The 20,327-nt window shown below is 38.3% G+C and overlaps 1 protein-coding gene across 5 annotated transcripts in view; it reads left to right on the forward strand.

The window, feature by feature from the left end:
• HSD17B12 (hydroxysteroid 17-beta dehydrogenase 12) overlaps positions 1-20,327 on the forward strand; it is a 224,495-nt gene that overhangs the window by 160,185 nt on the left and 43,983 nt on the right. For all 5 annotated transcript variants that reach the window (XM_057507571.1, XM_036891682.2, XM_057507572.1 and 2 more), the window contains 2 exons: positions 3,444-3,508; positions 4,336-4,380. In XM_057507571.1, coding sequence (XP_057363554.1) covers positions 3,444-3,508; positions 4,336-4,380 — 110 coding nt within the window. The remainder of the gene's footprint in view (positions 1-3,443; positions 3,509-4,335; positions 4,381-20,327) is intronic.

The raw sequence follows: 20,327 nt of genomic DNA on the forward strand, positions 1-20,327 counted from the left end.
TGCCTGTAAGGCTCAACTCTGTTAGGATTGTTCCTCTGCTGCCACTTCATCTCTTTCCACTTACCTTGTCCTTGTTTTTGTCTATCTTCACCTTTGTTCTTTGTTGGCCTCATCCTTCTGTTGAGCTCTTCTTAACTGGAGAACTCCAGTGAAAAACAGGAAGTATCTTGTATCTGTTCAGGGTCCTGGGGTGGTTACTGTAGTGGTTGGAATACTGAGGTAGGTTGCATGGACACCCTTCATTGTTGGGAAGACCCAGTATCTTTCACACAAGTGAGAGGATTTTGCAGGTCACTGAATACAAATTTTAAAATCTGTCTCTGCTGCCTAACTTGAAGAATTAAGAAAAAACCCTCACTGATCAACATCCTTAATGCCAATTTAAAATGCTACCATTTATAAGGGGTTTTCAGCTCTCTGAAAGATGTTGAAACAACATGTGGTTTGTTGTTTGGTGAATCCTATAATGAATCCTGAATATAAAGATGGTATTGCATGCACCCGTTCCTAATGAGATTACATTATAAAGGAAATAATTTCAACCTTCACTCCTCACGGAAGCCTGCGTTCTTCTTTTGCAAATTCCTTGAAAAGCTTTCTTCCTGCTGGTTGGTGATTGCTGCCACCTAATGTCTCAAAATAAAATTGCAGTGGGTTTGCGTTTTCCAAAAGATGCTCGCTGTCGTGCAATTTATGGAAATAAGTCTTTGAGAGCAACAGTTGTTTTTCTCTACACTTAAATAATAGTGAAGTGCTTATTGTGCTTACTGAAGTGCATATTATTGTGCAGTATGCTTCATGTCATGTGAAGAAGTTACGGATAGTGTATATTCCACAAGCAAAAGGTTCAATTTATAAAACAGAAAGGGATTTAAGAGCCCTAATCCCTGGTATAGAACAAATGGCCAGTGTGACCTTGGCATGTACTTCCCCTCATAAAATTGGCATAGTGTTCTGAAAGAGCTATTCTAGCTTTAGCATTTTTTGCTGTGTGTATTTTGGTCATAAAAGCATATAGCCCTTAAAGATGACACTATTTATTTCTTTAGGCTAAAGTTCTCAGCATTAGACATGTTTTCTTTTAGAGCTATGTTAAATAGATGTTCACGTTTTCATTGTGTCAGTAGTTTTGATAGCTTTCTTTTGCTCAGCAGAGACACACCTGAAGACTTTCTGTCGTTACGCAGCCTTAACCAGAGTGGCATTTTCTTCTTGGTTAGTTATTCGTGGGCTTTTTTAGCTCGACTTTGTTCTTGTAGTACAGGTTAAGATTACAAAGTAAACTCTTGCTGTGTACAAAGCTCCCAGATTATTATTTTTTTTTAGAAACCCAAATCTGGATTTTAGAAGATTTATAGTTACAGTATTGAATTTTCTCCAGAATTTTGAAATAGAGCATTAATATTTCCTTGGGCTAGAAAGAAATCTGAAAATAGAAAGTTTTCTAAGTACAGGAAAGTGAAAGGAGGTAAGAGATCATTGTTCATGATGTAATGTTTTTTTAATCCTGAAGAATATTGCAACTTGGCGAAGCCTTTCATCAAGGATTCTGTTTATCTTTACTGACTTAGCATTTTAACAGCTATTTTGGCTGTTATTGTTTCTCTTAGTCACACTGTAAACAAGTTGCTCATCCTTTGTAATTCTATAGATGGTTAAAGCAAAGTCAAGTGTGTGAAAGCCTCAGCTAAACTAATTTTGGCCTAATTGTTAACAGATATAAAATTGATTCTTAGAACCCCTGGTGGATGGGGAACCTGCTGAATAAAATAAAAATGGATTTAGACCTGCTGTTATTAATTATGTTTGAATACTATCTATTCAGATGAGCACCAATCCTAATTAAATAGTTTTCTTTGCTTATAGATTTTCAGATAGATTTCAGTGACATTGTTCAAGCCATCCTGACCAAACTCTGCAGATAAAATCTTGATACTGACATCCACAAGTAACTGGCTTACTCCTAAATATAGGACCCTTACTGAGTTCTTCTGAAGCATTAATTTTGCTAGTCTATTGAAAAAGTTACTATTACTACCATTAGGTTTACCTGGTACAGTTCCCTATAAGCTTTAGTAGACTGATCATAATTTCATTCTTTTTGCCACTGAAATCTTTTTCAAACACTTTATAGTTTTCTTAAACATTGCCATCAGATTTCTGTTTATTATCCAATTATTACCAATTTTTTTTTTTCCTGAGCTGAATACTGGATGAGAGCATATGATGCTTTAATGTAGTGGTGGCGAGCTTAGTCTCTGAAGTCAAATTTCCCGAGTTTGGATCCCAGCCTTACTTTGCTCTGTGACCTTTGACAAGTTACTTAACAACTGTGAGCTTCACTTTCCTAATACATAAAAGGGAAACAGTAATAGGAGCTACCGAATAGGGTTATTAAATGTAGACATGATTATCCATTTCATTATTAGTTAAAATAAATTCCAAGATATTATGTTTATTTTTCGATTCCTACAAATGGTCCATACTCTGGGTTTGTCTTTGTCTTTCCAGGACTAGGGAAAACCATAGAATATCTGAGTATTAATCATGTACTTAATTGTATATAAAATTTGTTCATAACTCTTCAATTGTTTTGTAAAGCCAATCTTAGGGTAGGTGATTGAGGAGGGAGGATACAAGGAAGACTGAGACAGGACCTTGACTGTCAGGGCTTAAGATCTAGGAGGGATGGATGGTTCACTGGAGACATTTAGTCTGACCCACCTTTTGGCCTTCCTTTACCTCCTGGATGAGGTCAGATTCTCCAGGACAGGCTCCCATGGTGCCTTGTACTTTGCAATGAAATAATTATTTAATTCTTTTTATTTAGTGCCTTTCTTTCCCTCCTAGATAGTATGCTCCATGATGCCAGAAACTGCCTTTTTCCTTCAGGTTTTCATAATTCCTGGCACATGTCTTACACATAGGTGTATGGCAAATGTTTCCTGAATAATTAAGCTAGCTCTCATTTTGGAGATGAAGAAACTGAGATGCGTATCTTATGTGACTTACCCCAAACCACACATCTGAAACGGTTATAAGTAGAACTGACATTTTCAGTTTCCTACACTATAGTACTCTCCCTTTTTTCTATTACATCATGAAAATTTAAGCAATATCTACAAATAACTGTATTACAGCGGCAGAATATATGCTCACTTCAAGGAGCTATGGAAATTGAGAGGCAAATAAAAGTCCTTTAGTCAGGTGTTGGGTGGTAGGTACAGAAAGGCTTAATGAAGGAGGAAACATTTGAATTGTACATATGTGAGTAGATTTTGGTAGAAAAGTGTGGGAAAGGTCACTCTAGGCATAAACAGTGTTTGATGTGTTGTATGTATCATTTTAGTCTTGGTATGGTTAATCTCCTTATTTAATCTCATTGTTTCAATAAATCTATAAAACATATATGTTAGCCAGCTACTGGTGTTATCTTCTTTCAGTAAACAACGTTGGAATGTCATATGAATATCCGGAATACTTCTTGGATGTTCCTGACTTGGACAATGTAAGTCTTCCTTTGTGTATTCTGGTGAGAGGAAGTATTGGTGAGTCAGTGTGGTATTCTGGTTCAGACTGAGCCCTCAAGTCCAGCTGCTTGAGGTTCACCCCCTGGCTCTTTGACTTCTTACCAGAGATGCCAAAGGGATGTTCCCAGCCATGCTTAGTCTCTGTTCCCGTGTCCATAAAATAGGCCACTTTGCAGGGGTGTTAGAAGGCTTGAATGAGAAAATATTTATAACTTCATTTGTATAGTACCAGGTTCAATAATAGTTCTAGTTTTATTAATCTTATTTTTATTATTTCAAAACAAGTCTGTTTTAAGTATCAGGATTCTAAACATCAATTTAATATCATAAATGTGTTAAAATATAGCAGTGTTGTTTATTCAGGCAAATAGCTCTACCAAAAAGAAAGTATATTCTTGATACATGCATAATTCTTTAATAAAATCCAGAAAGGCATATAATTGAAGGAATATGTAATTTTTAAGAAATTGTTAAAAATCTTAGAGTCAATAATTTCTCCTTTCTATATGAATAGAGAAGAGATTGTGTATTTACTTTAGATTTAGGGTGTCTCTTTACTTCCAGATTTTACTTTGCATATACACCTTTTTTTCCATATTAGCCTGAATTGCTGCTTTAGGTAGAAAAGTACTATGAAACTCAGAATAAAATAAAATCTGCATCTCCACCCCAATTCCTGTCATTTTTCAAGATCTCTACTGTATCTGGAGGAATTTTCAATGCATCTCTAGATTCGATGTATGTTTATCTAATATGCTTGCTTCTGTGATCACATCTATATAAAATTATCAATTTCTTTTTTCAGATCATCAAGAAACTGATAAATGTTAATGTTCTTTCTGTTTGTAAGGTAAGCAGCTTCTTTATAAATATGTCATCCTTCTTTGGCTCTCTGTTTAAAAACACTGACATACCAGTTTGTTCACTCCTCTTGTTTTGATTTAAGTATGTATTCCAGATGAGGGTCACCTATTTCCTTATGTCTTTTGGAAGTAGAAAGAACTGAGTAAGAAACAGGTGTCTTTGTAATTTTGTTTTTTAATAACTGAACACTTAATAAATGCCTCCTATACACAAACCTTGCCATAGGCCCTGGAACTGCACAAACAAGCTTAGAAGATTGATTTTTACAAAGTTTTCATCTACATGCAATTTCATCGTGATAAATTGTTTCCATTTTGTATCTCCTGTGATACATATGAGTTGATGAGTTACATGTTGTGGTAAAGCATTGTATGTGGAGTATGGAACTACAAAGTAATGAGTTATTTTTATTAGCTGCACATAAAAACTACTCTGGTTTCTAGTTGCTAGGCATGCATTACAGCTATGTCACTTGTACATGCTGACAAGAGGCCCCACAACTAATATATCCTAAAAGGAAGACTAGCTAGCAAATATGAGTATCTGAACACCATTTCCTTGTATTTTAACAGTAAGTGCAATAAGATACCATATTTTGATTCAGACCAGCAGAAAATATTGCCTGAGGCAGAATTCCCATCAGCAAAGTCAGATACTTTAAATTTAAACATGACTACTATGGAAAAGCCAAATCCGTTCTTAGTAACTCTTAGATAAGTTTAAGGAAATCCAAAATATTTAACTCAAAATGATTAGAATTGGCTAGATAAATGTAAGTAAGAGCTTAATTACTAATTCTTGCTTTATGGCATAGTCTTGATTTTTTTCTCTATTGTGACTATTTAAAGAAAAATTCTTGGATCTTCATGTCCTGAGAAATTATAACCCTTACATGGTTTACTTCAAGTCAAAGGACCCTAAAACTTTACACCTTATCCAACTCTTCTTGTATGGCTGTGCCTTTCCCTGTATAATATATGAGTTGCTTTTAAAGTGTTTGATTCAGTTTTTATATGATTTAACAATATGGTTGATTGAGGTAAACCCGCTCTTTCAAAATGAAAGTTACGTTGTTGATGCATACATACCATATAACGTTTGGTAGCTTGCTGCTTAAAGGGACCTCAAATAAGTTATGAGAAGCAATTTTATAAAACAAATAATCACTGTATCTTTTCCATTGTTGTTATTGTTGTTTTAAAAGCTATCAAGTATTTTATTATTTTACCCTACATTATATACAGGTCATAAAAGACCACAGCAGTTTTCAACATATAAACCCTTTAAAAGTAGAGGACAGTATGAAGGATTGACAAGTATCAAAATGAAGTCCAGTAAGGAGGACATATATGCAGTGCAGTATTTCTGAGGAGTAACAAAGCAGACACCAAGTCATCCATATTTAGCATCCAACTATTCCACAGATGTTTATAAACCTCTTTGGGATTTGTTATTGACCAAACTGCCATTTATTTTTAGAAATGAAACCAGAATAGAAGATTAAGAAACTGTAGAGGGTACCTTTGTTATTCTAGTCCTTTATATCTCTCCAAGAGGGAAACTATCAATTCCTTACCACCTACTTCTTCCTGCCATCAGAAACAGGAAGGAGAGAAATGGCTAGGCTCATCTGGAACTTTGTTTTTTTTATGGGAATTCCTTCAAAACTTACTTCAGGCCCTTTAATAATTTGCTTTGAGTTCCTAAACATGTAAATATGTACCCTCCTTGAATAGTAACTCAAGAATATTGGTTTCTGCTCTGTGAAAATACAATCTTTAAAACTATACCTGGTATCAGCAGATCAATATAAAAAAATAAAGTACCAAGCTACACTGGTATATTTCCATATTAAAACTTCAAAATATGCTTATCACTGAGACCATAGTCCCTGCATTCGTTTTCAGTCCACTATGAACAATTATCTGCTACATGTAAACATGTCTAAATAACTATAGATAAAATACATCAATTATAAATTTCTGTAAAAGATGATAACATATTTTCTTTAAAAAACAAAACAATAATAAACTATTACTACATAGTTTCCAATTTTATGAAAATGGAACAACCTTGTGGTTGTTGCTAGTCCTGAGTTCACTGTAGTAAAAATGGCCCTAGTTCCTGGTTAAAGTCAGCCACCTATCCATTCTCTTCAGTAGATGTGTTCTAGTACTGTAGGCAAGAATTTGTTGTACGTACTATTTTGTCCATTAATAAAATTATATACCAGAAACTGACCAGTGCCACAGTACTGTGTTGCAAACAGTTTTCCATCAGGAGTAGGATCTGAGAAAGCAATTTCTTCTTTTTTTTTTTTTTTTTTTTCAATAATTATTTTTTTTTTATTGAAGGGTAGTTGACACACAGTATTACATTACATGAGTTTCAAGTGTACAACACAGTGGTAGAACATTTATATACATAATTCTAGGTTCCAGCTATCACCCTACCAGGCTGTTACAATATCTTGACTATATTCCTTATGCTATACATTACATCCCGGTTACTAATTTATTTTACCATTGGAAGTCTGTCCTTCTTTTTTTTTTTTTTTTTTTTTTTGTGAGGGCATCTCTCATATTTATTGATCAAATGGTTGTTAACGACAATAAAATTCTGTATAGGGGAGTCAATGCTCAATGCACAATCATTATTCCACCCCAAGCCTAATTTTTGTCAGTCTCCAATCTTCTGAGGCATAACAAACAAGTTTTTACATGTAGAACAAATTCTTACATAATGAATAAGTTACATAGTGAACAGTACAAGGGCAGTCATCACAGAAACTTTCGGTTTTGCTCATGCATTATGAACTATAAACAGTCAGTTCAAATATGAATACTCATTTGGTTTTTATACTTGATTTATATGTGGATACCACATTTCTCTCTTTATTATTATTATTTTTAATAAAATGCTGAAGTGGTAGGTAGATACAAGATAAAGGTAGAAAACATAGTTTAGTGTTGTAAGAGAGCACATGTAGATGATCAGGTGTGTGCCTGTAGACTATGTGTTAATCCAAGCTAGACCAGGGCAATAAAACATCCACGTATGCAGAAGATTTCTCTCAGAACGGGGGGGTGAGGTTCTAAGCCTCACCTCTGTTGATCCCCAATTTCTCACCTGATGGCCCCCCTGCGACTGTGCCTGTCTTAGGTTGTTCCTCCCTTGAGGAATCTTACCCGTCTCTGGCTAACCAGTCATCTTCCGGGGCCATACAGGGAAATGTGAAGTTGGTAAGTGAGAGAGAAGCCTTATTGTTTGAAAAAGTTAGCTTTTTACTTCTTTGCATATTTATGCCCTGTGGCTTCTATGCCCAGCATTTGTCTTGAGGTATCTTTACCACTTGGAAGAATTATGATACTCGGTAAATTTGATATGAGGCACGAATTCTATTTAAGGGTTGTAATTAGGAAGGAAGAAGAAAAGCTATAGAAGTAGCAGGCAGAAGAAAACATGGGAAGATTGATTATTTCTTTGATATATCTTCTTGTAGAGTAACTTCAGCATGTATAGGTTTTAAGCTACTACTTAAATTGCACACACACCTTAACATAATAGGAGTATAGTTACATAACCAAAGCATATCTGTAATTACCAGCCATCTGCAGTGAAACCAAGAAAACCAGTTAGGCACCTTAGGCATTTGTGAAAACTTATCTATGATATGGTGGATATTGTCCAAATGAACTTGAACAGTCTGAGAGAAATCAGACAAATTAAAACAACCCATTCCTGGGGACTGTTCACATGCCATATGTTCTTTTAACAATAAATAGTTTGTAGTTGTAAGACTTTGGAGCGCTACAATTTGCACTTCTCCAAATTCTTGGTTGAGTTCCAACAGTATAGATCTAGTCCAATTTTGTTGTTTTACTGTATGCACAGGCCAGCTTAGATATCTCCTTCCTCATTCCCATGGCAAGTCCAGGAACCGGTGGGATGAGTGCATCTACAGCTGTAGCAGTGCGTGGATCTTTGTTGGGGTTTTTTGACGATCATCTTCTGGCATGAGTCTTCCAGAGAGTGCAGATGTTGGAAGTTCTTTTTCACATCGTATGTTAGTTCATTTTCGGGGTAGCCCAATTAGGCTTTGATCCTCTGTATAAACACAAACAGACCCTTTGCCTACACTTTTATATGCCCTTTATACCCTTGTGTAGAACTCGTTGGAGGTTACCAAACAGGAACTGCCCTTTTTTTTTTTTTTTTTTTTGCTTTGTTTTTGGTATCAATAATCTACATTGACATGACGAATATTATGTTTACTAGGCTCTCCCCTATACCAGGTCTCCCCTATAAACCCCTTTACAGTCACTGTCCATCAGCATAGCAAAATGTTGTAGAATCACTACTTGCCTTCTCTGTGTTGTACAGCCCTCCCTTTTCTCCTACCCCCCCATGCATGTTAATCTTAATACCCCCCTACTTCTCCCCCCCTTATCCCTCCCTACCCACCCATCCTCCCCAGTCCCTTTCCCTTTGGTACCTGTTAGTCCATTCTTGAGTTCTGTGATTCTGCTGCTGTTTTGTTCCTTCAGTTTTTCCTTTGTTCTTATATTCCACAGATAAGTGAAATCATTTGGTATTTCTCTTTCTCCGCTTGGCTTGTTTCACTGAGCATAATACCCTCCAGCTCCATCCATGTTGCTGCAAATGATTGGATTTGCCCTTTTCTTATAGCTGAGTAGTATTCCATTGTGTATATGTACCACATCTTCTTTATCCATTCATCTATCGATGGACATTTAGGTTGCTTCCAATTCTTGGCTATTGTAAATAGTGCTGCAATAAACATAGGGGTGCATCTGTCTTTCTCAAACTTGATTGCTGCATTCTTAGGGTAAATTCCTAGGAGTGGAATTCCTGGGTCAAATGGTAAGTCTGTTTTGAGCATTTTGATGTACCTCCATACTGCTTTCCACAATGGTTGAACTAACTTACATTCCCACCAGCAGTGTAGGAGGGTTCCCCTTTCTCCACAGCCTCGCCAACATTTGTTGTTGTTTGTCTTTTGGATGGCAGCCATCCTTACTGGTGTGAGGTGATACCTCATTGTAGTTTTAATTTGCATTTCTCTGATAATTAGCGATGTGGAGCATCTTTTCATGTGTCTGTTGGCCATCTGTATTTCTTTTTTGGAGAACTGTCTGTTCAGTTCCTCTGCCCATTTTTTAATTGGGTTATTTGTTTTTTGTTTGTTGAGGCGTGAGAGCTCCTTATATATTCTGGACGTCAAGCCTTTATCGGATGTGTCATTTTCAAATATATTCTCCCATACTGTAGGTATCCTTCTTGTTCTATTGATGGTGTCTTTTGCTGTACAGAAGCTTTTCAGCTTAATATAGTCCCACTTACTCATTTTTGCTGTTGTTTTCCTTGCCCGGGGAGATATGTTCAAGAAGAGGTCACTCATGTTTATGTCTAAGAGGTTTTCGCCTATGTTTTCTTCCAAGAGTTTAATGGTTTCATGGCTTACATTCAGGTCTTTGATCCATTTTGAGTTTACTTTTGTATATGGGGTTAGACAATGGTCCAGTTTCATTCTCCTACATGTAGCTGTCCAGTTTTGCCAGCACCACCTGTTGAAGAGACTGTCATTTCGCCATTGTATGTCCATGGCTCCTTTATCAAATATTAATTGACCATATATGTCTGGGTTAATGTCTGGATTCTCTAGTCTGTTCCATTGGTCTGTGGCTCTGCTCTTGTGCCAGTACCATATTGTCTTGATTACTATGGCTTTATAGTAGAGCTTGAAGTTGGGGAGTGAGATCCCCCCTACTTTATTCTTCTTTCTCAGGATTGCTTTGGCTATTCGGGGTCTTTGGTGTTTCCATATGAATTTTTGAATTATTTGTTCCAGTTCATTGAAGAATGTTGCTGGTAGTTTCATAGGGATTGCATCAAATCTGTATATTGCTTTGGGCAGGATGGCCATTTTAACGATATTAATTCTTCCTAGCCACGAGCATGGGATGAGTTTCCATCTGTTAGTGTCCCCTTTAATTTCTCTTAAGAGTGACTTGTAGTTTTCAGAGTATAAGTCTTTCACTTCTTTGGTTAGGTTTATTCCTAGGTATTTTATTTTTTTTGATGCAATTGTGAATGGAGTTGTTTTCCTGATTTCTCTCTCTGCTGGTTCATTGTTAGTATATAGGAAAGCCACAGATTTCTGTGTGTTGATTTTGTATCCTGCAACTTTGCTGTATTCCGATATCAGTTCTAGTAATTTTGGGGTGGAGTCTTTAGGGTTTTTTATGTACAGTATCATGTCATCTGCAAATAGTGACAGTTTAACTTCTTCTTTACCAATCTGGATTCGTTGTATTTCTTTATTTTGTCTGATTGCCGTGGCTAGGACCTCCAGTACTATGTTAAATAACAGTGGAGAGAGTGGGCATCCCTGTCTAGTTCCCGATCTCAGAGGAAATGCTTTCAGCTTCTCGCTGTTCAATATAATGTTGGCTGTGGGTTTATCATAGATGGCCTTTATTATGTTGAGGTACTTGCCCTCTATTCCCATTTTGCTGAGAGTTTTTAACATGAATGGATGTTGAACTTTGTCAAATGCTTTTTCAGCATCTATGGAGATGATCATGTGGTTTTTGTCTTTCTTTTTGTTGATGTGGTGGATGATGTTGATGGACTTTCGAATGTTGTACCATCCTTGCATCCCTGGAATGAATCCCACTTGGTCATGGTGTATGATCCTTTTGATGTATTTTTGAATTCGGTTTGCTAATATTTTGTTGAGTATTTTTGCATCTACGTTCATCAGGGATATTGGTCTGTAGTTTTCTTTTTTGGTGGGGTCTTTGCCTGGTTTTGGTATTAGGGTGATGTTAGCTTCATAGAATGAGTTTGGGAGTATCCCCTCCTCCTCTATTTTTTGGAAAACTTTAAGGAGAATGGGTATTATGTCTTCCCTGTATGTCTGATAAAATTCCGAGGTAAATCCATCTGGCCCGGGGGTTTTGTTCTTTGGTAGTTTTTTGATTACCGCTTCAATTTCGTTGCTGGTAATTGGTCTGTTTAGATTTTCTGTTTCTTCCTGGGTCAATCTTGGAAGGTTATATTTTTCTAGGAAGTTGTCCATTTCTTCTAGGTTTCCCAGCTTGTTAGCATATAGGTTTTCATAGTATTCTCCAATAATTCTTTGCATTTCCGTGGGGTCTGTCGTGATTTTTCCTTTCTCGTTTCTGATACTGTTGATTTGTGTTGATTCTCTTTTCTTCTTAATAAGTCTGGCTAGAGGCTTATCTATTTTGTTTATTTTCTCGAAGAACCAGCTCTTGGTTTCATTGATTTTTGCTATTGTTTTATTCTTCTCAATTTTATTTATTTCTTCTCTGATCTTTATTATGTCCCTCCTTCTGCTGACCTTAGGCCTCATCTGTTCTTCTTTTTCCAATTTCGATAATTGTGACATTAGACCATTCATTTGGGATTGCTCTTCCTTTTTTAAATATGCTTGGATTGCTATATACTTTCCTCTTAAGACTGCTTTTGCTGTGTCCCACAGAAGTTGGGGCTTAGTGTTGTTGTTGTCATTTGTTTCCATATATTGCTGGATCTCCATTTTTATTTGGTCATTGATCCATTGATTATTTAGGAGCGTGTTGTTAAGCCTCCATGTGTTTGTGAGCCTCTTTGCTTTCTTTGTACAGTTTATTTCTAGTTTTATGCCTTTGTGGTCTGAAAAGTTGGTTGGTAGGATTTCAATCTTTTGGAATTTTCTGAGGCTCTTTTTGTGGCCTAGTATGTGGTCTATTCTGGAGAATGTTCCATGTGCACTTGAGAAGAATGTATATCCTGTTGCTTTTGGATGTAGAGTTCTATAGATGTCTATTAGGTCCATCTGCTCTACTGTGTTGTTCAGTGCTTCCGTGTCCTTACTTATTTTCTGCCCAGTGGATCTATCCTTTGGGGTGAGTGGTGTGTTGAAGTCTCCTAGAATGAATGCATTGCAGTCTATATCCCCCTTTAGTTCTGTTAGTATTTGTTTCACATATGCTGGTGCTCCTGTGTTGGGTGCATATATATTTAGAATGGTTATATCCTCTTGTTTGACTGAGCCCTTTATCATTATGTAGTGTCCTTCTTTATCTCTTGTTACTTTCTTTGTTTTGAAGTCTATTTTGTCTGATATTAGTACTGCAACCCCTGCTTTCTTCTCACTGTTGTTTGCTTGAAATATATTTTTCCATCCCTTGACTTTTAGTCTGTACATGTCTTTGGGTTTGAGGTGAGTTTCTTGTAAGCAGCATATAGATGGGTCTTGCTTTTTTATCCATTCTGTTACTCTGTGTCTTTTGATTGGTGCATTCAACCCATTAACATTTAGGGTGACTATTGAAAGATATGTACTTATTGCCATTGCAGGCTTTAAATTCGTGGTTACCAAAGGTTCAAGGTTAGCCTCTTTAGTATCTTACTGCCTAACTTAGCTCGCTTATTGAGCTGTTATATACACTGTCTGGAGATTCTTTTCTTCTCTCCCTTCTTGTTCCTCCTCCTCGATTCTTCATATGTTGGGTGTTTTGTGCTGTGCTCTTTCTAGGAGTGCTCCCATCTAGAGCAGTCCCTGTAAGATGTTCTGTAGAGGTGGTTTGTGGAAAGCAAATTCCCTCAGCTTTTGTTTGTCTGGGAATTGTTTAATCCCACCGTCATATTTGAATGATAGTCGTGCTGGATGCAGTATCCTTGGTTCAAGGCCCTTCTGTTTCATTGTATTAAATATATCATGCCATTCTCTTCTGGCCTGTAGGGTTTCTGTTGAGAAATCTGACGTTAGCCTGATGGGTTTCCCTTTATAGGTGACCTTTTTCTCTCTAGCTGCCTTTAACACTCTTTCCTTGTCCTTGATCTTTGCCATTTTAATTATTATGTGTCTTGGTGTTGCCCTTCTTGGATCCTTTCTGTTGGGGGTTCTGTGTATTTCTGTGGTCTGTTTGATTACTTCCTCCCCCAGTGTGGGGAAGTTTTCAGCAATTATTTCTTCCAAGATACTTTCCATCTCTTTGCCTCTCTCTTCTTCTTCTGGGACCCCTATAATACGGATATTGCTCCTTTTAGATTGGTCACACAGTTCTCTTAATATTGTTTCATTCCTGGAGATCCTTTTGTCTCTCTCTATGTCAGCTTCTATGCGTTCCTGTTCTCTGATTTCAATTCCATCAATGGCCTCTTGCATTCTATCCATTCTGCTTATAAACCCTTCCAGAGTTTGTTTCATTTCTGCGATCTCCTTTCTGGCATCTGTGATCTCTTTCCGGACTTCATCCCATTTTTCTTGCGTATTTCTCTGCATCTCTGTCAGCATGTTTATGATTCTTATTTTGAATTCTTTTTCAGGAAGACTGGTTAGGTCTGTCTCCTTCTCTGGTGTTGTCTCTGTGATCTTTGTCTGCCTGTAGCTTTGCCTTTTCATGGTGATAGGAATAGTCTGCAGAACTGGGACGAGTGACGGCTGGAAGGACTTCCTTTCTTGTTGGTTTGTGGCCCTCCTCTCCTGGGAGAACAGCGGCCTCTAGTGGCTTGTGCTGCGCAGCTGCGCGCAGACAGGGTTTCTGCTTCCTGCCTGGCTGCTATGGAGTTAATCTCCGCTGTTGCTGTGGGCGTGGCCTGGCTCGGGCAGCTACTCCAAAATGGTGGAGTCGCGTTGGAGCAGGAGCTGCTGGGAGGCTATTTATCTCCGTACGGGGCCTCCCTGCTCCCTGCAGCCCAGGGGTTAGGGTGCCCAGAGATCCCGGGTTCCCTACCTCTGGATTAAGTGACCCGCCCTGCCCCTTTAAGACTTCCAAAAAGCACCCGCCAAAACAAATCAACGACCACCAAAAAAAAACAAGAAAAAAAATTTTTTTAATTAAAAAAAAAAATTTTTTAATTAAAAAAAAAAAGGTGGTCGTTCATTTTTCTTTATTCTCCGGTGCCAGCCTCAGGCCTCTGCTCACCGGTCTTTCTGCCCTGTTTCCCTAATATTGGGGTCCCTGTCCCTTTAAGACTTCCGAAAAGCGCTCGCCAAAACAAAGCAGCAAAAAAGCAAAAAAAAAAAAAATGGTCGCGCGCTTTTCTTATGTCCTCTGGCGCCCAGCCTCCAGTGCCTGCTCACTGTTCTTGCTGCCCTGTTTTCCCAGTATCGAGGGCCCTGCACTCTGGCCCGGATGGCTGGGGCTGGGTGTTCGGCAGCCCTGGGCTCCGTCTCCCTCCCGCTCTGCCTGCTCTTCTCCCGCCGGGAGCTGGGGGGAGGGGCGCTCGGCTCCCGCGGGGCCGGGGCTTGTATCTTACCCCCTTTGCGAGGTGCTGGGTTCTCTCAGGTGTGGATGTGGTCTGGATATTGTCCTGTGTCCTCTGGTCTTTATTCTAGGAAGGGTTGTCTTTGTTATATTTTCATAGATATATGTTGTTTTGGGAGGAGATTTCCGCTGCTCTACTCACGCCGCCATCTTCCGCCCCCCAGCAATTTCTTCTTTACTCGAATATGAGCCATATATAAAGTTACTCCTTAGGCATTCAATCATTCGAGAAGCAATTTTCTTCTGACCCATCATGCTGAATACCTATATTCGACTGATGCCACAGATTGCAGACTCTGACAATGTAGAACAGCACCAGGCTTTCTGCCTTTCAAATCTGACTTTTTCTCTTTCTGATCTGATAACTGGAAGTTTCTCTTCTATAACTCTGTAGCCCCACTGAATGTGTTCTGCAATTAGGCAGCCAACTACTTTTTTGTCATAAGAAATAAAGATAAGTGTTTTAGTTCTGGAATAGCACATTAATGGAGCCTGTTAGAAACCTGAATCATTATGAACCATCTCTCTAATGTCATCAGCCTTTTTCAGGGCATACTTTGGGTCTTCAGGAAGAACCATTATTATCTTGCCATCAGAATATTCGTCCAGAATTCTTTCTTTTTTTCGGCCCTAGATATGAAAAGGGAAATGAATTTTACATGTATTTCATTTGTTATATTTATGTACAAGAAGAGAAATACATCAATATGTGTAAAAATTGAAAACATGGCAAAATATATGCTCATTAACATTTAACTATTACGACACAATAAATAAGCTATTATGTTAAGCATACAATGGGCACAATGCAAGCTAATTTCTCTCCAGTACTCAAGACACAGTAATATTTCTAACTTTTCACTTCCCATTTTAAATTCATTTTGAAAATCACATGCCAAAAGCAAGCCCCTTAAAGTCAGTGATTCCCAGAAACCAAAGAATAGCTCTCCAATTTCTTGATACATTAACTTTCTTTGGAAAATGGTTACCTCCACAAACAAACACTCATGGTTTTATGTCTGGCATGCCAAAGACCTCCAGGAGTTTTAAATGAACTGATTTTCATGCAGGAGCCCAATATGTAAGGAATAGTTTTCATTCTTACTGAACACAACTATCAAAGTCACAAGAAGGAAACTATAAAAATATACCTACCTTCCAAGAATCTAATAGGGAAGGAGAAGCTACATTGTGTGTATCTGAAGTTAAACATACTCAAAAAAAGAGAGGTAATAAACTCTTCTTTAGATCTACACTTGGGGTGATTAATGAGCAGAACCTGCATGAAAAAAAGAAAAAGCCACTTAAATCTAGTAAAATGGGACTGAACCAGAGGTTAAAACTAGGAGCTTTGAAGACCATTGTTGTTTTTAACCAATATTTTTTTCTCACATGAGATTAAGTGAGGTCAACTTCTAACAAGTGGATCTGTAAGTAGATTTGGAGCAAGATCCACATGTACAAAATTTGTGCTTTTAAAACATGGTTAATATGCCTATAGCTGTGTCACTTTAAAGGTGTTCCCTTGGCATACTTAAAAAATTTTATCATTCTCCAGTAATCTGAGGTTTCAAGTTAATTAATGAACTCCACCATTTACTAGTTATGTGACTTTGAGCTGATTACTTACCCTCTGTGCCTACCTTTTTCGTCTGTAAACTGAGGATGATAATTTTCTTTATATTAAAGAGTTATTTTGGGAACTGAACAAGGTAATATGTGTAAACCTTTTTAGATAGTGCCCAGTTCTAAGGGCTATAAAAAATGTTATCATTATTTTGTTAAACTCAGAGCTGATAAGGTTTTCAGTAAATATGTGCAACTGAGGCTTTACTTTTCAGCAACGTTTTTTGATCAAATTAATATCTCTTCTAGTCTATAATTTGTGTTTTATGGTTTTGTCTGTTAAAATGACTGATGTGTGCTAGTGTTTTGATAATTTTTTCTAGTACATTTGGCCAAATGCTTAAAAATAATGAGTATTAAAACTATGTACATGTGTTTCATAACATTTTAATAAGATTATGATGAAAAATATGTTCAAGGGTTTAAACTTTATTTGATAGAATTGTTAATACTAGCTACAAATTAGTGCCCTACTAATTTTAACTCCTCCATCAGGTAAAGTTTTTACTCAGATACATTAATATTTTTCTGTTGTAACTTCCTGCTTGTCAGTAGTTACCTGTTTGTAGACCCTTATAACGAAAAACCATGGCTTCTTCTGTCTCTCAAAACATGGATTTTTGACTGGCAGCCTACAGAGTACTAATAATAAGAGGCCAAGGTCCTGGCCTTGATCTGTGAGCACCAGTCAGCTTGCTGTGCTCCATGGCCACACACTGCATCCTTCAAACAGCATCTGAGCACAGACCAGCATGTGCTGGTGGCGATCACCTCACGTCCCTGCTAAAAGACGAGTAGTGCAGGGGGCAAAATGTCAGTCAAGCAGCACAAATCCAGCAGCACTGTAGAGTACTTGTTGGTTTTTTAAAAATAATGATGAAATAATAATGAGGCACCAGTCCTCATCTCCCACCTCTTCATTTTTCCTTTTCCATTTTCTTTTCTCATATCAGCATATATACTTGTTCTTGTGAAATGAGTTAGTGGAGACAAATGCTAACATCGTAAGCATATCATATATCGTAGCATATTGTGGACCATATTGGCAGTTAGTATCTCTAGCAGAAAACCGGAAATATGTTTTACATTTTTGTATGTAAACCTTCTTTTTTTTTTTTTGGCAAATTAAATCCCATTTTCAAAGTACTAGGGGAGTTTGCTATTTAGAACACTTCATCATTACACCAGATAATCATCTCTAATTTATCTTTAGTGTAAATAGGAATTTTCCTGCACCTTTGTGATATGCCCTTTTAGAGGAAAAACAATTCAGAACTCCTGATTTGTTCTCTGTGGAATTAATAACATCTGGAGGACAGCCAGTTAGTCTTTGTTGTATTGTCCGCAGGGTGAGTGTGGTTAGCATCTCTGTCGCACGGTTGAGTAGTGACCATTCCAGTATGAGAATGCTGTGATTGGAACGGCAGGTGGCCAGTGGTGTGCGTGGTTAACCAGAAGGCCAGAGAAATGAGTTAGGACATGATTGTGCAGGAACTCGGGTGCTGTGCTCAAGAGGCTGGAGAGCTACAGGAAGCCTTGGGGAAGTAAGGTGTGATCTGACGAATGCTTCAGAAGGGTGGTTCTCATGGCAGAGTGATGTGGCGGTATGTATTCTATGGTTTGATGGTATTTGTACCAAGGAAACAGCATTCACCTTGGTGAAGTTTTGTGCGTGGCACTCCCAGGTTCAGAGCTTTTTCATGCTGTGTGATTTTCCCCGAAGTGTATTCTGATGCATTGTACCTATTGTCCTTTAGTTGACAGTGTTATGTTGCCAGGGTCAGGTCTACATTTTCAGTAGCATTGGCTGTTTGGAGCCCTGGGGTGACTTAAAAGAAGATGAAAATTGGTCTGGCTCTAGAATCTTACCAGGTTTTATGGTGGCTAGACATCAGGGGAACTGGAGTATAGATGTCTGCAGCCTAATGCTACAATAAATGTATCGAAAAAGGCTTATGTAAGAAAGAGAACAACCTCTTCTCACCAACAGTGTTGGATCAAAATTTTATCTCCTTACCAAACTACATGGTAGTTGCTGATGGGCTGAGATGTGTGCCAGGAAAGATTGGGGAACATAGCTGTGACCTCGGGCTTGGGCCCTCAGTTTGCTGTGCAGGGCTCCGGCATCTTGTAAGTCTGGTGCTACACCGTGAGCATCGAGTGACCTGGTTTCCTTCAGGTCCAGCATTATTGCTTGTCCATTGCTCCTGTCCAGTCACAGTAGGTCAGATAATTATAAAAATCACATGTCCACATTCACACAGAGGAATAAGAAAAGTAAAATATCCTGACCAAAGGAATTGCAGGACCTCATCGGTTGCAGTGATGATGAGGGGTCTGGAAGAATATTGGGGATGAAGTCAACCAGAGTAATTTTGACTATAGACCCTTGATGTTTAATCACAGGATCCAGGTTAGCTCTCCCACACCACTCCCTGTCCAGTCCCCTGATCATTTCACTTTTCATTTTATTTAATAATTTGGTTTATTCCTTTCTTCCCTCTCCATGATTTGCTTAACTGGGCTTTCCCTTTACCAGGCATAATACTGTGAGCTGAGGGTAATCCAAGGCGTTTGTAGAAGCCATGTTGCCTGCTTTATAGTTTTGCTCTCAAATCCTTCTGGGTTAAATGGAAGCTTGTTGTTGTTCCCTGCAGAGCAGTTAAATGCCCAGTTGAGACGAGCATTGGTGTGGAAATTCTATATAGGTGACCAGTGTGGCAGGCAGATCAGCCTTCAACTGGAAGACAGGTCCTACTAGCCAGGGTATTTTTCTTGTGATTTCAGATTCTCTGTGACTGAAATCTAAGGTAAGGTTTATTTCTCCTCAAGAACAATGACCTTCAGACCATAAATGGCAGAGTTTAGAGATAATTAAACCTCTAGGTACTGAACCACACTCTTTTAAAATAGTTCCAATTTTATGCCTGGTGGGGTTTACCATAGAATAGTGAGAGTTTGCAAATGAAATTGTCGTATTGATATTGGTTACTATTAGAGAATCAAGGAAAATGGGAGAAGTGCCACAGCTCCAGAGGCAGGTCAGTACAAGTCCAGTTTCAAACAGGTTAGTGACACACCAGTCCAAAGACAAGTTATAAAACAGATATTGTTTGCATTGTTTCTTTCTGATTTGAGACCACTTGTTTTAACATCTTCCAAATTTGGAGTTGCCTTCCTTCTCTATGCCTAACCGTTCTGCTTTCTTTAATGATGGTTTTAGGACCCCAAGGCACCATAGACTCTTCAGGTAAACCCTGTCCCAACAATAGTGTCTGTCTTAGAGCAGCGAAGGAACTGGCAACCCAGGGCAAAATTTATTAACAACCTCCACTTACAGTGAAGTACCACTGAGTTTTGTTTGTTTTATTTGTGAGTGGGGAGGAGGAGTCTTCAACAGGGGATCATAATTCAGTTCTTCTCTCGTCGGGTATTCAACCAGGGTAGGGACTTGAAACCTTGACTTATTAGAAGTAGTTGAAAGAACTAGAGATGTTTAGCATGGAGAAGGGAAGGATGACATCACATGTGTGTGCTTGTGCGCATGCGGATGCGCACACATACACACACACAAACACACCCTGAGCAAGACCAGTTAGTTCTACCTCCTAAGTATTTAGCAAACCACCTCACTTCTTTTCATCCTCAATCATTCCTTCCAGATTCTAAGCCCCTGACATGAATTTTTCCAGTGGGAACTACTAAAATAGCCTAACCAGCCTTTTTCACCGACTTTCCTCCTCCAGTCCAGTCTCCATGCTCCAGCCAGAGTGTTATTTTACACCAGGTCATATCATACCCTTGTTAAATCCTTCAATTCCAGAATCTTTAATGTGGCCAACAGGGAAGGCCTTACCTGATGCGGCCCTGTCTTGAGCCTGTCTCCCTCTAACTCTGTGCTCAAGTCAAAGCACCTTCATTTAGTCTCCTGAACATAGTGTTCTGTTAGGCTGTTCCCTCTGTACGGGAGGCTCCCTCATCTCCCACTATACTGATTTACTCA

This window comes from Manis pentadactyla, chromosome 9, assembly GCF_030020395.1.
Source record: "Manis pentadactyla isolate mManPen7 chromosome 9, mManPen7.hap1, whole genome shotgun sequence".
NCBI classification, from domain to species: Eukaryota; Metazoa; Chordata; class Mammalia; order Pholidota; family Manidae; genus Manis; species Manis pentadactyla.